Consider the following 14932-nt stretch of genomic DNA (forward strand, 5'->3'; position numbering starts at 1 on the left):
CTTTCACTTTGTCGACCAGAGATGCTTAGATTTCGATGCATTTAGAATAAATAAGGTGTTCTTAGTTGAAAAGACAGCAAAAATACCACCACGAAGCGATACATTTGTATAGATCGCAATTAATTCACTATGAGGTGGGGAAAATGTAGGTCGGCGTGATTCCCACCAAACAATAACAATGCAACCATACGGCAAGTTTTGGCCGATTAGTTTTATTTTTCAAAACACGATGTTAATAAGTATCCTAAAAGAAAATTACGATAATACTTACATAAATTGACGCCATAAACAGATCTATCGAATGTTTCTTTTACTGAACCATCATTATAATCGTCTGCTGGTTGGGTCAAGTCAGAGGGGGTGGCATTGGGCGATGGAACAGCCGCAATGGCAGAATGACGATCTCCCGAAAGAGGTTGTTACCCTACTTCAGAAAAAGTAATAATTCTACTTCGTGGAACGTAGTTGGCTTTTCTAAACACATAAACTTGATGGTAAAGATGTCTAGGAATATGATCCTGGCACGTATAGCCCGATTTGTGTCGAATTTCATATTTTAAAATGCTTTCTTCGTCTTTACATCGTACTACTCAAGCTTTCCACTCGGAATAAAAACATAAACACATTCCCCGGAAATTCTCCTGGAATCACAGATTTTTATGTTTCAAACCGCAAGAAAATTCGATGATTCACGACTGAGAAATCGAAATTTAAAACAAGTACCCCCCCAAATCTAAGCGCGCAAAATTGCGAGACGGCCGAGTTTTCCCGTGTTAAACTTTAGTCAATTAAAAACTAAATATGTAATCATAAGTATCAGTTTCTCGTTCACCATGGAGAAGGAAAGACACAGAAAACAGTGGTATAATTTTTATTAGTGTTTACCAAAATTAAAACCAGCTAATAGTTGGATGAAGTTGTCCAAATCTGGCTCCAGCCGTAGCTGTCTGCCTTGAAAACGGCTCGCCTGCGGTACCTACCTTAAGATCTTAACAGTGCTTGGATGTAAAAGTACCAGATCTTTTTTGCTTGGCAACATAATTTAACTCTTTATCTCCGGCAAGCCGATCCCAGTGGCTCGCGGTCGGAACCTCTGTGCCGGTGAGCGGCTGACAGCGGCTCAGGCACATTCCTTTACGACTTCGACATCAAATTACTTTTCGGCAATTGCAAAAACAGGTCTCTTTTATGGGGAGTTCATTCATTAGATGAAGATTTGTCAAAATAGGTTGACTCGATTTCATTTAGTTACCCATTTAGTGACGTTTTTGTCATTTTTAGATTTAGTACCTAAAAAGGGCCCCAGTGTAGTAGGTTTACCCCTCAAGGAGATAAAGAGTTAATTACTACTTGTTGAGCAGTCAGTCTTCTAGTAAAATATCTGGTATATTTCCCTGGCAGAGGCTCAGGTTACTTCACAATGACTCTTGGCTAGCCATTTTGTCAAATTTAGAGACTTTTAAATGCTCAACAGTGCCATTCATATTATCCATCTCCTTCCATTGCCAAGTTATGGGCTGGGTGGGCAAAATAAAAATCCAGGAGATATTAAGTTGCCTGAAGTCGATTTCCATGTCTTACAATTGTATGTCCAATGCCTTATCCACTATTCTAATAGGGACATGAGCTGTTGGTCATGCCCTTCTACTGAGGCTGTTCCAAATTTTCCTTGATGTTGTGACTGATAGCTCTAATTGGAGTATTGATATCTATGTTTTGTATATGAAACTCACGGGTTCGTATCAATATTCTTTTACAATCCTAATATTGTGTTACAGCACATTGCAGCTCTGTATGGAGGCTACTTGCGGAGTAAAAACCGTCACGACGAGGCTGGCATTATGTATGTCAAGGCTGAAGAGTGGGAGCTGGCCCTGGAGGCATTCATTGCATCTCACGAATGGCGTCAGGTCTTCTGTATGGCAGCCAAGCTAGAGTACAGTGCCAACAGACTATCGGAACTTGCGGTCAAAGTGGCAGGTTTGTCTTTGGAAGCAAAAGAAGAATCTTTTCATTCTACAAAGGGCTTCAGAGTGAATGTTTCCTATACACAAAAAAAGTACTCTGAATGTTTTAGGAAGACACTTCATCAACATTCATTTACTGTGTTTTAAATTATTTATTCTTTTCACCTTTACTTTCTCAGCTTGTGAATATGGTCCTCAAACATTTACTGTACTTATGGGTGGTTTGTTTGGTGTTGATGTGTTCCTTTTGCTTCTTTTTTATGGTAATGTAGTATTTTCCCAAACTGATAATAGAAAAATGTTATAATTGTGCTGACTCTGTGTTATCTTCACCTGTCCAAATTACTTCTACAGCATGGATGTTGTCAGTGTTTGCTACTCTATTCAGCATATCATTTTAGGCATTTTTGTTCATTTGAGTTCCAAGCAAACAAAATCTTAATTCTGTTGCTGCTTTATGGTATCAATATCAACACTTGGAGTATCCCTTGTCATACATCAAGCTACATCTATATACAGGAGTATGTACACAATTTTATGTTCTGTTCCCAGGACACCTTAAAGGGAAACAGAGGTATGCTGAAGCTGCTCAGGTTTTCGAGCAGTACGCACAGGTATGTTTCTCTCTGAAGTTGCTGAGATTTTGCCTCTGTCCTGTGATTCAACTTTTGGTTTTTTTTAACCCTGGAAGCATGACTGCGCTATATATAGGGCTTGAGCCAGGCTACCCAGAAAGCGCGATGGCCTTATATAAATAGGGCTGAACTACTTCGCTTTAATTGAAAATTTCAGCGTTCCTTATATGGTGTATGATGTAATAAATTGCAGGTCAAAGTTATAAATAGTGACCAGTGAGTTTTCAAGTTGTTTTGACTTTGTAGCGTATCCTTTGATCCAGATATCGATAGGTAAGGTGATGCGGTCCAGCTGAGCGACAACACGCTATGTGTTATCACTTGTTCTGCTCTGCTAATATACTAATTGTTGACTTCATCGCGTTTTGCGCTTTGTTTGTAATTGTTTGACCAATAATCATTTTTGAATGACTCATTCTATTAGCTTTGAGAAAAAAATATGGTTTTATATGTCTTTTATCTTCTGCTGAGCCATAAATGGTCATTTTTCAGTAGCAGGTATACATCTCTGATATCTCAGCTGATATCCCCTCGCCAAACCCCCGTGTTTACAACTGATCGGCCTTGGTGGTGGGGCATTGTGGGGGTCTGTTATTTCCGGCTAAACGCTTATAGGGCTAATATGTTCTGTACCAGCCAAAAAAATAAAAAAGAAGCGCCGTATAAGTTCACTTTATCATTTCAACCTTTTTTCTGTGTTTGAAGGATGTTACCTTAACATTTGTTCACAGGACCCAGAAGAAGCTGTTGCTGCTTTGATTGAGGGAGCACACTGGAATGAGGCTCTGCGAGTGGTTAGTTTGTATGATATTTCACAACACAGAACTGCCATTTGTTGTTGGAAAATGGATGAACAAAATTGTCGTTGTCTTTTTGACTAAAGGATGTTTTGACCAACATTTTCAAAGTTTACATTTTCATGTCTTAGTGCATTGTATAAATTTTAAAGTTCTCAAATGAATTTGGCCTTTATTTGCTTTTATTAATTTGTTGAAATACGATAAAACCATTTACTCATCAAGATATTTTAAAGACTTCTTTCCTCTAATATTTTTTACAAAAGAGAATGAAAAGATATTACTGGTACATCAATTAAAAAGTGAAACAATGTTGCCTGTTACTTCAGATGCATAAATACAAGCGTTTGGATTTGATTGAGACTCACTTGAGGGAAGGTCTAGAGGAAAGCTGGGAACACCACATGGAAATGCTCACGGCACAGAAGGAACAGTTCAACAAGTACAAAAAGAGATTGATGCTTGTCAGAATACAGAAAGAAAAAGCAAGATCTATTATGGGTATGGAGCAAAGATTTTAGAATTATTTTTTTTTGGAAGGAAAGAAGTTGTTGGGGTTTTCTTTCTATGTCATTTAAACTGGAATACCTTTAGTACATTGTTTAAAAGTCATTCAGTTTGCCACAGCAAAGCTGACAAGTGGTTGTGGTGTCCTTGATGTATATATAGTGTAAGCAGTATAATATTATTTACAGTTTAATGAGCATTATGTACACTAAGTATGCATTGCTGACCAAAAGTACCATAATTACACTAATTTTCTCATTCATAAAAAATTAACTGTTCTTTTCTTTTCATCTTTGCATGTTTGTTATGTCTCCTCATAGGGATGATGTGTAAAAAGTACTCGGAGAAAAAAGTTGTTTAGATCATTGTTCCCTTCTTTTTTTCTTTACATTTCCCATTGACAACTTTTTATGTAAGATTATAAAGTTGCTTTTGTTCAGTGATTTCATTTTTTGCAGATTTATTTTAGCTATAGAGCTATTGGTAAATTATTCATAATCTCTACATCATTATCATCGGTCAAATAAAACAATTTAACCGTATCATAAAGCAGTGCGTTAACTACTTAAGACAGACCCCTTCATGTAATAAGTATCTGTTGTAAAATGTCATTCTTGTACATATTATTTTGACTACATTGGCAGTACCTTTCATTACGTTTTCATTGTTCTGATCAGAGGGAGCTGCAGAATACAATGATGCTGATGCTGATCTGTTCTCGGACACCACCAGTATGACAGGCGGCAGTGTTGCCTCACTCACATCTGTGAACAGTTCTCGGTCAACCGTGTTTAGCAAGGCAACTGGGTAGGTAGGGTATTTACTTCATAGGCAGCATAAATTTTTATCTTTCTTTATTTTGAATAATTTTTTAACCCTATCCGTACGCCCTGGGGTCATTTTGTACCCCCACGGTTGTATTCTTCACATTTTACTGTCCCCTTCAGTTTTATGCACCCCGCATAATTTAGCCAAATTTGATTATTTTTTGCATAATTTCTGATTATTTTCCTTTATCATTCTTTGTTTTAAAAAATCAGAATCGCATATTTTCACATTTTTGGGCTCAGTTTGCAGAATTTCAGAATTTTTCTTGCATATAACGACAGGGACAGATTTTTAGAATACTTTTAGTACGAAGATCTCTGAAACTTTCAGTATTTCTCAAAAAATCATTTTGACAGACTACTATGCAAAGCATACGGATCAGATTAACGAGTAAACTACCTTTTTGGAAAGTGGTTGCTCAGAGTTCCCCATGTCATATATATGGATACGATAGTAAAACACAACGTACGGATAGGGGTAAAGAAGATTATATTCTAAATTATTTTTGGGGGAGGTAAAAGTTTTACTGTGCTTATATATAAAGATTAGCAGGGTACTTTCTGATTTTACTCTTACAATATATCATGAAACAATGTCCACTGAAATTTTTGTGCTGTGTTTTGTCTCCCTTGAGTAATTATCATTTCTCTGTGACTGGTTTCAGATCCTCGAGAACTCGTAGGAAAGCTGAAAACAAGAAGTGGAGCCTGAAGGAGGGAAGTGTAAATGAAGAGTATGCTTTGGTGGACGCTCTGGCCCAGATCATCAAGAGCACTGAAGGCCTCAAAGGTCAGCTTTGATTAGTTAAGATGATATAGTGTAGTTTTAATCCTCTCTCTCTCTCCCGGCACTGTGGCATCATAAGTGGTCAGCGATACTGACAGCACGGAAGAACTCAATACTCGCTCGGGGTTCCTTGAAAAGTACTCAACGTGGGCCACTGAAATGTCCCAGCAGACATGTTAGTTTTAACCCTGCCTATGCTATAAGTGCTAATCTGTGCAAACAGAATCTCTGAGCAAGAAGTGCTGTATGTGTTGATCTATGTTAGCCATTCAAAGGATGAGAAGCATGTGTGTGGTTCATGTATGTTTTTCAGCCATGACTGTAGACACTGAATGCAATGAAATTTTCCTGTTGTACATTTATAAGAATTTTGCCAAACCTATTATGGTCCCATTTAACCCCTTTGTTGCCTTTCAGAAGCCATGTCAGGGGAAGCAAATGTCTTGAGGAAGACATCAATTCAGTTCAATTATATGATGATACAGCCAGTCATTTGTCCTTAAAATTTATTCTTGAATGAGTTTGAAACAGTACTATCATGTGTACTCGTTTTGACTGCAAGAACACATTGCAGAGTGAAATCAATTCTGCCTTCCTTCCCTTTTTGATAACATAAACTAAAATTTGGGAGTTTGGTTCTACTTTTCAAACCTACATTGCTTGATTTTATTTTGGTGCTTATGAAAATATTGTTTGTCTGTGCATATTTCAGAGGAGACAAATGTCTTGATGAAGACATTAATACAGTTTAATTACGATGATAAAGCCTGTCAGTTGCAAGAGCTACTCAATGGATTTCTAGCCCAGATCCAAGCCTCTGTGTCTACAATCTGGATCTATACTCCTGGGAGCTGCTCGGGCGGAATGGCAAGTCAAGTTCCTTCATTCAGCCTGAATAGGGTGGACATAATGTTGTGATTATAAGGCTTGCTGACATAGACACTTTTCTACAACAGATACTTGTTTTTTTTTCTCATATCCCCTTATGATCCAGTTACAATTTGATTGATTGGAGTACAGTGGAGTCCACTTATAACGAGTCCTGAAATAACGAGAAGTCTTTCATGAAGACACTATTCTAAAACCCAGTTTTTTTTCTCTTCATCTTTGTAAATAAAATACTGCTATAGCGCAATCAGACAAACACGCTAGTCAGGTATAGCGGAATATTGCTACTGCTGTGCTCGCCGCACAAGCCAACTATCATCATCTTTGCCTTTCTCACCCTGCACCAGGGTATAGTGGTATAGGCCACGGACAGACACCTTCCACCTTTCTCTATCCTGGGCTAGCCTTTTGATGTTATTCCATGTCTTCCCAATTTTCTGTACATAGATTTCTGTGATTCTTCTCCAGGTTCCATGCGGTCTTCCCCTTGATCTCTTACCCTGTGGATTCCAATCCAAAACTTTCTTTGTTATGCAGCTGCCTGACTTCTTGAGAGTATGTCCAATCCATCACCACCGCCTTCTTGCTACCTCATCTCTGACTGGGATCTGTCTTGTTTTCCTTAACACTTCCACATTGGTGACCCTGTCTGTCCATCTGATCCTCAGTAACTTTCTTAGACATCTGTTCAAGAAAACCTGGATCCTCTTTGTGCAAGTCTGTGATGCGTTCCATGTCTCACATAATGTAAAACCTCGCAAGTTGAGAAACCTGTTGGTGAACTAGCGAAACAAAGAATGGGAGAGCCCACGTTTGTCAAAAATGAAGGCCAGAGCGAATGAGTGGGGAGGATGTGGCATGCGCAGACAAACAGATAGCATCGCGTGATAGGCAAGCCTAGTCTAGATTATCTAGGCCTACCATGCTTCTCACTTCTCCGATGCGGGGATGGAGAGGTCACAATGATTTGATGGATGGAGCGAATGTGTGACGTGCGCAAGCTGACGGAGTGCACCACCAGGTGTGGTAGGGTGGGGGACAACACAGCGGGCGAGTTAGCCTAGAGCCTTTTCTTTCTGATCGCCAATGCCGAGCTGTCAACATCGCTAGCTCTAGAGAAAGAAACCAGATTCGATTTTTGATCAAGTATGACCTAGAGGTCATGCTGAAACAAAATCATCATCAGGGGTGATAGCAAAAAGAAATAAACAAGAGTACCTAACTCATAGATTAGACCTACTTTATTATTTCCATTTAATTTATTACTTGATCCCTTATAACGAGAATTTTGCTGTAACGGACATTTCGCACCAGTCCCATCCCTCTCATTATAACAGGATTCCACTGTATACTTGTCATATGTAAGAGAATTTTTTGAAGTATTTTGGTATTTCACTCTTTATTAGCATCACTAAAAACAGACTCTGAAACTGAACAGTTATAATAATAATAATAATGAAGATCATTTCTATAGCGCCCACTCCCGTGTAAACACAGCTCTAGGCGCTTTACATAAATGCATGTAAGAAAAATATTCATGCACGCGACACACACACACACACTCACACACTCATATACACACAACACACACACATATACATATACACACGCATACACACTCACGAACACATAACACGCACACATGTATGCCAAACACACACAAACACACACTCACACACACACACACACACACACACGTACACACACACACACACACACACATCTACTTGCTTATCACACGCACACGATTACACATCGTCACGAAATGAGAATAAAATAATATATACACTGCAATTCACAAAATACATAAATGGATACATAGACATTTACATAACATTGAACCGAACATGAATCTACTGACTTAAAAAGGATGTCATTAAATGTGTCTTTAAAGATTTTTTAAATTTAGACTCAGATGTTGTATGTCTCAAGGGTTGGGGAAGAGAGTTCCAAACTGACGGAGCAAGGTGGGCGAACGATCTTTCGGCTAATTTTTTACCGCCTTTTCTAGGAACTCGTAAAAGATACTGGTCGCCTGATCTTAGTGATCTAGATGGAACATAAATCTGGATGAGATCACTAAGATATGAGGGAGCTTTGTTATTGACACATTTATGACATAATATTGCAATTTTATATGACATTCTAGCTGACACGGGAAGCCAATGCAACGTTCTTAACATGGGAGTAATGTGGTCCCTCTTCTTTTTCTTTAGTACAAGCCTAGCAGCATGATTTTGAAAACGTTGTAACTTGTGAAGAGAGGTATTTGGTAAATTAGCTAGTAAAGCATTGCAATAATCGATGCGTGAAAACAAGAAAGATGACACGAGCGTTTTCTACGAGTGTTCGTTCAAAAACATAGACATATGACCAATTCTACGCAATTCACAAAATAAAATGGTACATAAATAATTGATATGATGTTCCATTGACAATTTTGAATCAAAATACACTCCCAGATTTTTTGCTTTGTTAGTAAAATACAGTGTTTCATTTTCAGTACAAATATGATCAATGTCTACGGGGATATGGCTTTTCTTTGGGTTACATAACAGAATTTCAGTTTTATTTCACTTGTTGCTTATGGGGATTTGTGTGGTTATTACATCTATAGGCATGGATAGCCAAACAAGCTGAAGAAAGCCTGTTACATACACTGTCAGTGTACCGGTATTATGATCTGAAGACAAAGAAGAAATGGACAAAACCAAGTCTTTAGAGTTTTTATCAATAATCTATTGTGTTCCTTTCTATTCAGAGTTTGGGACCAAACACAACAGCAAGTGCCATTGCTCAGGCAATGCAGAGTGGAAAAAGGGTTCAGGCAGAGGAGGAAAAGCTTGGTAAGTCCTTACTACGGGGAAAACTTGTGTGTTTTTATTTTCACCAAAGACCAAATGTAGGCACTGCTATTGTCAAGAGAATTGAATCCCAATAGGTGTCATAAACATATTGCGTAAGCCGCCTCGCAGCCTTCTGAATGTGGTTTCAATGAAATCGGGGTAATTCAGATCGCTGTTTCTTTGCTCTTTAGAGCCTGCTATAAAACACCAAATCTCCATGAAAAGTTCAGAAATTTCTCGTTATAATACATACTGTAAGTTGTTTGTATGTTCTAGTATTTGGAGCTGGAGAATCGCCATGGAAAGTGAAGCCCCTCAAAGTCAGAATGCGAGGTCAACTGGTCAAAAAATTGACACCCATGCATTTGAATGCTTTACAGAAAGATTGGTGATACCATTTTTTCATTGGCAGAGACCTATAGAGCTTTGTTGAACGGGGTTTCCTGTGGTATATTTTTTACCTTTGGTGTTTAGATAGAAAGCCTTTAAAAATAGTGTCAAAATTTGCCAAGATCATTATACACATAAAATATATAATGTGTAAAATACCATCTCAAAAATGGCACCAACAGAAGGAAGGATCAGTTCATTACAATTGAGTCATCAGCTTTGAATTATTTTTACATCGATCCTTCGGCGAAACTCCGAAAGTATATGACCCCCAACACAGGGAGCACTCAATACACTACAAGTATAGAGCCGCTCGCTCGCCACAGGGGCTAGTGTGACGCCGGCCGGGACAGGTCTCTGTATTTCTGTAGAAATAGCCACAAATTATCATGTTTTGTTGTTTTTTTTATAGTAGAGGTTTAAGGCGCTTGCAACTGCATATGATCATATGAGCGCCAAGGGGTGGATGACAACAGAGAAGTCTTTACAGGGAATTGGGCTTACTCTGCTCCCCTCTCTAGCTTCAACAGCAAAAAATCTGTTTCGAATATCAAGGCACCCCTGAAATACTTGGTCACAAGAGAGTGACAAACATACAAAAGAAGTAGAGGAAAATGACGATAGTAATATTAGTAAGGATTAGGAAAGAAAAAGTAGCAGTTCCCTGTTATAGTTCAGGGACAGTTATGAGCCTGACATTGTTGAATCAGCCCATTTACAATTCTACTGTGCATAAGAATGAGAAATGTCCCCCCTTTGGGAATGGCCTAAAGACACTTCAGTTAGTGACACCATGTTTGAGGCAATAAAATACTGATTTTCGCCGGGGGGGGGGGGGGGGGGGGGGGAGATAAGCTCCATACCTATGCAATATTGATTGTACTCTGTTAAAAGTTAATCGTCGATGTTTAGTGCACTTGGTAACCTACTGTTTTATTTTTTATTACCTGCCAAGTGTGGCTTTATTGAGGTTCGCAACATTAAATTATATAATAAAACAGCTGCCATTTACCGTACTTAAAAATTGATTGAAAAGTAAAAGAATAGTACCGGTACCAAAATTCTCAGCAGACATAGGTCTTTCATATGAAACAGGCAAATTTGGCATACAGCTACTTGAGCTATTTTGAAAATTTAGTTTCTGGTACAGTAGTCTCCGCTAAACGCACGGTGCTCGGAAGGGCTCCTTTGCGTGTGTTTATACGGAGCGTGCGTTTACATGAACCTTAGCAAGGGGAGGAACGGACACAGTCATCTCAATTCCTTATTACTCTAGTGACCTCCCTTGGAGGGAGAGGGTCATCATTTTGGCAGATAATGTGTGACCGTTTTGTGAAGGATTCCCCGACAGGGGTTAAGAATACAAAGGCGTTGAATGGGGGGGGGGGGGGGGGGGGGAGAGAAAGGCAAACTCAATGTAATTTGTAATTAATATGCACTGTAAACGTCGGTAACAGATAGCCTAAGAGGAAACTGTTTGTCATAGTCATAGAGACGACGGACCAGCCACGTGGCTTTCCAAGCGACCACCCCCGACCGTAAATTCAATCATCCAGAATCATCCCCGAGAAACATTTTCTCTTGTGATTCGTTAAACAAGCACGTTATAAGTTCTTCGAGTACATCTGATTAGGCTTACTTTGCTAATCTTTAAAATCCTATAAAGGCCTGTCTAGTGTTTTACGGCATTAGCGCGAGTCGCGCATCAGGCCTAGATTTAACTAAACATTACACGCAGTCACTCAAACACCAGTCAGAAACCTTCTCTCAAAGATACATTTCCAGTGACCAATCAAAAAACATTTCAGTCCCCCCAATCCCGCCCCCCCCCCCCCCCAACATTTAACTGGCCAGCCCTAGATCGAGACCTATGCGTCAGTGAAAAGTAGGGTGTGTAAACGCAGTCCATCACTCTCTTTGTACGGCGTGAGGGGCACTCTCACCAAATATCGGATTTTCTAGTAAATTCTAGGCTCGTCTTATGCAGGCTGTGCAGGTTGTAGTGAAAATTTCCCCTTGCCAAGCTTAACTTGTCGGCGTATTTCGCGGATCGGAGCGTGCGTTTAGAGGGAGTGACCTTGCGTTTCAACGTCTAAATTATATAGTAAAAAACCCGTCAGATGACGAAAGCGTGCGTTTGAGCGGAGCGTGCTTTTGTATGGCGTGCGTTTAGGCGGAGACTACTGTACCTACTTTTATGGATTATCAGACTTTGAGCTTCCTACATATTTGTACTGGCCCATGTCTGGGTCACTAAAACTTATTGACCAAATGTTAGTCCTAAGGAACAATATTTGGCTCAAAAGGCTGTATATATAAGTTTTGGCCTGCAAGTTAATGCATGATTTCTTTATACTAATAATGCAGCAGGTTCTGTCTTCAGTCTCTTTTGAGGTTAGCATAAAATTCTGAATTTGCTGGATTTTGTGTTGTCAGAGGAATGTATGACTTTGACAAGGACTTTGTTCTTATTTACTGTGTGTTAACGGATGAATCTCATAGCAGAGGAAAAACTGAAAAGTGTAGTTTATATTTGTATAGTGTTGAAGTTAAAGGCCTTATTTTAGCTTTCATGGCTGCACAATCTTCCTACTCTTAATTTTTCAAGTTTGAAATATTTTCCATGCAAATCAGGAAGCAGTTTTTCAGGCGGTGTACTTTAAGTTATTATTATTATTATTATTATTATTATTAATATTATTATTATTATATTATAGAAAGTTAATAGTTTAACATGAATGTAGGCCAATGGTACATTTTTTTAATTTCACAAATAGTACTGCATGGCATGTAGGACTAGTTTGGAAGACATCATCGTTGCTTTACACTGCTAAATAATTTTTATGTTTACTCACTGATTTTATAGACTTATAATATTGTTATATCTGTAACAGATCCAGTTCTCCTGGTTCCTCCAACTTTGAGCAAGCACCTGAGATGGAAACTTCACATGGCTGGTGGTGATGATGAAAAGTGAATTCCTTTGTGCTGCCCCTCAACATTTACTGACTGGACTCATATTCAGGGAAGCCTAACTCCTGCTGGCTGTACTGCACTATTTGGCCCCTTTCTTGATTTTTTGTTAGCAGCAGCATCACATGCTCAGCACTGTGTCATTGTGTATTTATGACATGTCATTCTGAGGATGTTCAGATGAAACTGAGTTTAGCTTCTATGTTTCACAAATTTGTGTAATATCAATAAATTGTAGGCCTATATGGTAGGATAAGATGACTTTTCACTTGAAATAATGTGAACGATTGGTTTCTTCTTCACTTTCGTCCTTTTCTCAAATACTAAGAATTTTGAAAGTCTGTTGCAAGCTTTGAGCAAGGCATCATAATTCATAACCCATGTGTTACTGTGGTTTGTACAAGAGAGAAAGAAAAGCCTGTCTTCATTTTTTTTCAAAGACGTTAATGATAAATGTGGCACAAGTTCATGACCAGGTATTCCAATATGATGAGTTCTTGTGCAAACTGGGGTTTTTGTCTCCTGTGTTGATGATAAAGCTAAAACCTATTAAAATATTCGCTTGAAGTATTCTTCCTGTGTTCTTTTTATTTTTCAATACAATAGCACGAGGCCAGAAGTTTTAGTTGATTGGTAAGACCATTGGTCAAGGTGGAAATTAAATATTGTAAGAGAATAGCCAAAGAAATGCACGTGTTTGTATTGACAAATCAATTGCTTGCTGTCCCTGTCAGTTCAATTCCCATTGTTAGTAAGCAGCACTCCAAATTCCACCATGCTCCCCTTAAAACTTATATTTTATATTCTTAGTATACGGTGCCCCAGTTCAGCTGGCTCGGCTGTTTACTGTCGGAACAAAAAAATCTACCAAACCTCACCAAATTCATTGTATCTATCAATCAGCCTGCATGTTTACTACTTAGATCAATCATTTCTACTCCAGTGTTCTGTTTATTTCATGTAAAGCTTAAATAGGAGCTAGAAATAAAGAGAAGTTTGTGGTGACAAAATTGGCTGCGTACAAAGGAGGAAGAGCCCTCCGTATACTAGGAGTTAAGTAGGTCACCCTTACACTACAAAGAGTAGGCCTGCTCCCACATGTACAGTTGGCCTGGAGTAAAAAAAAATGTGCAAAATTCATCTCTTTTTAGCAACAACGGGCATGGTTATTGCATTGCTGCATTAGCTGCATGTACATCCACCCTTGTGCTCTCCTCACTGTTTCATTGAGGTATTTTTCAGGCCTATTATTGCGTGTTGATCAGCTCTACAAATATTGGTAAGTTAGATATCACAACCAGTACCATGCCATAAAAATTGCTGTGGCACATCTGACGATACGCATGAAAAACAACCCAATACAAATACAAACAACCATTGCATACTTGCTGAAGTCAGGGGTAAAAAAGCATTTCAACTCAAGTGTATAAATAAGTTGATCAACTGAACCATTTGACTTTAGCAAATGTAAAGAAGAAGAGTGCTGGAACCCAAGAAAAAGATCAACTAAAACAAGTTCAGCACAAACACTCAGTGTTGACTGTATTACCATACTTTGTATCCACTCATGTTCACCTACAATTAAGTTTATACCCCATTGAATTGGAGAAATGTAGGTTGCTTTATATAGTCAGAGCATGTTGTCCTGTTGAAACGCAGTAGTAAGAAAGAGGAATTAGAAATATTCCAGGAAGGAAAAGACATTAAATGCAATTCAGATCTCGATCAGGAAGTAGGCCCTACTTTTAGTTATCATCAATTATATTCTGATTCAGAGTGAAATATCTTTGTAACTGAAAATGGTGTACTTCCAGAAATGAGAGCCATCTGAACAAATGGGCATTGTACTACGACAACTTTGGAAGACAGGTGGGAGGGGAACAAGTGAGTTTAGTGAGAAATCTGCAAGAAATTTTCCTTTTTTTTTTCTTTTTTTTTTTTCATTACCGGTATAAATATATTATATAAATTAGTGTGGATGGTTGGAACTTATTGGACTGGAAGGCACTAATAGTGGTAGGTCCTCAGTCTTTTCTTTTGCTATGCTATTTTTGCCCGTCTTTCTTGTTTTTTCCCCAACACTTAATGACTATTATTGAGTTGGTCTGCTTCTCTTTAAAAAAACAAAAAAGCATACTGGTTAGTGGCAAAGTGCAGGGCAGATGGAATCTATCCCAGGTTACCTGTGCATTGTAATGTTGCCCAAAGGTCAGTTTTGAAGTGCAAATTAAATAGTACAATACATCATAATGTAGACACATACCCTGGTATCATGCGGTCAACTTCATTTCAAGGTTACTGTCAATATACCCCTC

The 14932-nt window shown here is 38.6% G+C and overlaps 1 protein-coding gene across 2 annotated transcripts in view; it reads left to right on the forward strand.

The window, feature by feature from the left end:
• LOC101855233 (elongator complex protein 1) overlaps positions 1 to 13189 on the forward strand; it is a 37226-nt gene extending 24037 nt beyond the window's left edge. For both annotated transcript variants that reach the window (XM_005092115.3, XM_005092116.3), the window contains exons 25-33: positions 1779 to 1980; positions 2520 to 2581; positions 3334 to 3396; positions 3729 to 3900; positions 4584 to 4713; positions 5399 to 5523; positions 6233 to 6387; positions 9170 to 9254; positions 12539 to 13189. In XM_005092115.3, coding sequence (XP_005092172.1) covers positions 1779 to 1980; positions 2520 to 2581; positions 3334 to 3396; positions 3729 to 3900; positions 4584 to 4713; positions 5399 to 5523; positions 6233 to 6387; positions 9170 to 9254; positions 12539 to 12621 — 1077 coding nt within the window. In that variant the 3' untranslated portion in view covers positions 12622 to 13189. The remainder of the gene's footprint in view (positions 1 to 1778; positions 1981 to 2519; positions 2582 to 3333; positions 3397 to 3728; positions 3901 to 4583; positions 4714 to 5398; positions 5524 to 6232; positions 6388 to 9169; positions 9255 to 12538) is intronic.
• The last annotated feature ends 1743 nt before the right edge of the window (positions 13190 to 14932 follow it).

This window comes from Aplysia californica, unplaced genomic scaffold (assembly GCF_000002075.1).
Source record: "Aplysia californica isolate F4 #8 unplaced genomic scaffold, AplCal3.0 scaffold00041, whole genome shotgun sequence".
In the NCBI taxonomy this organism is placed as follows: Eukaryota; Metazoa; Mollusca; class Gastropoda; order Aplysiida; family Aplysiidae; genus Aplysia; species Aplysia californica.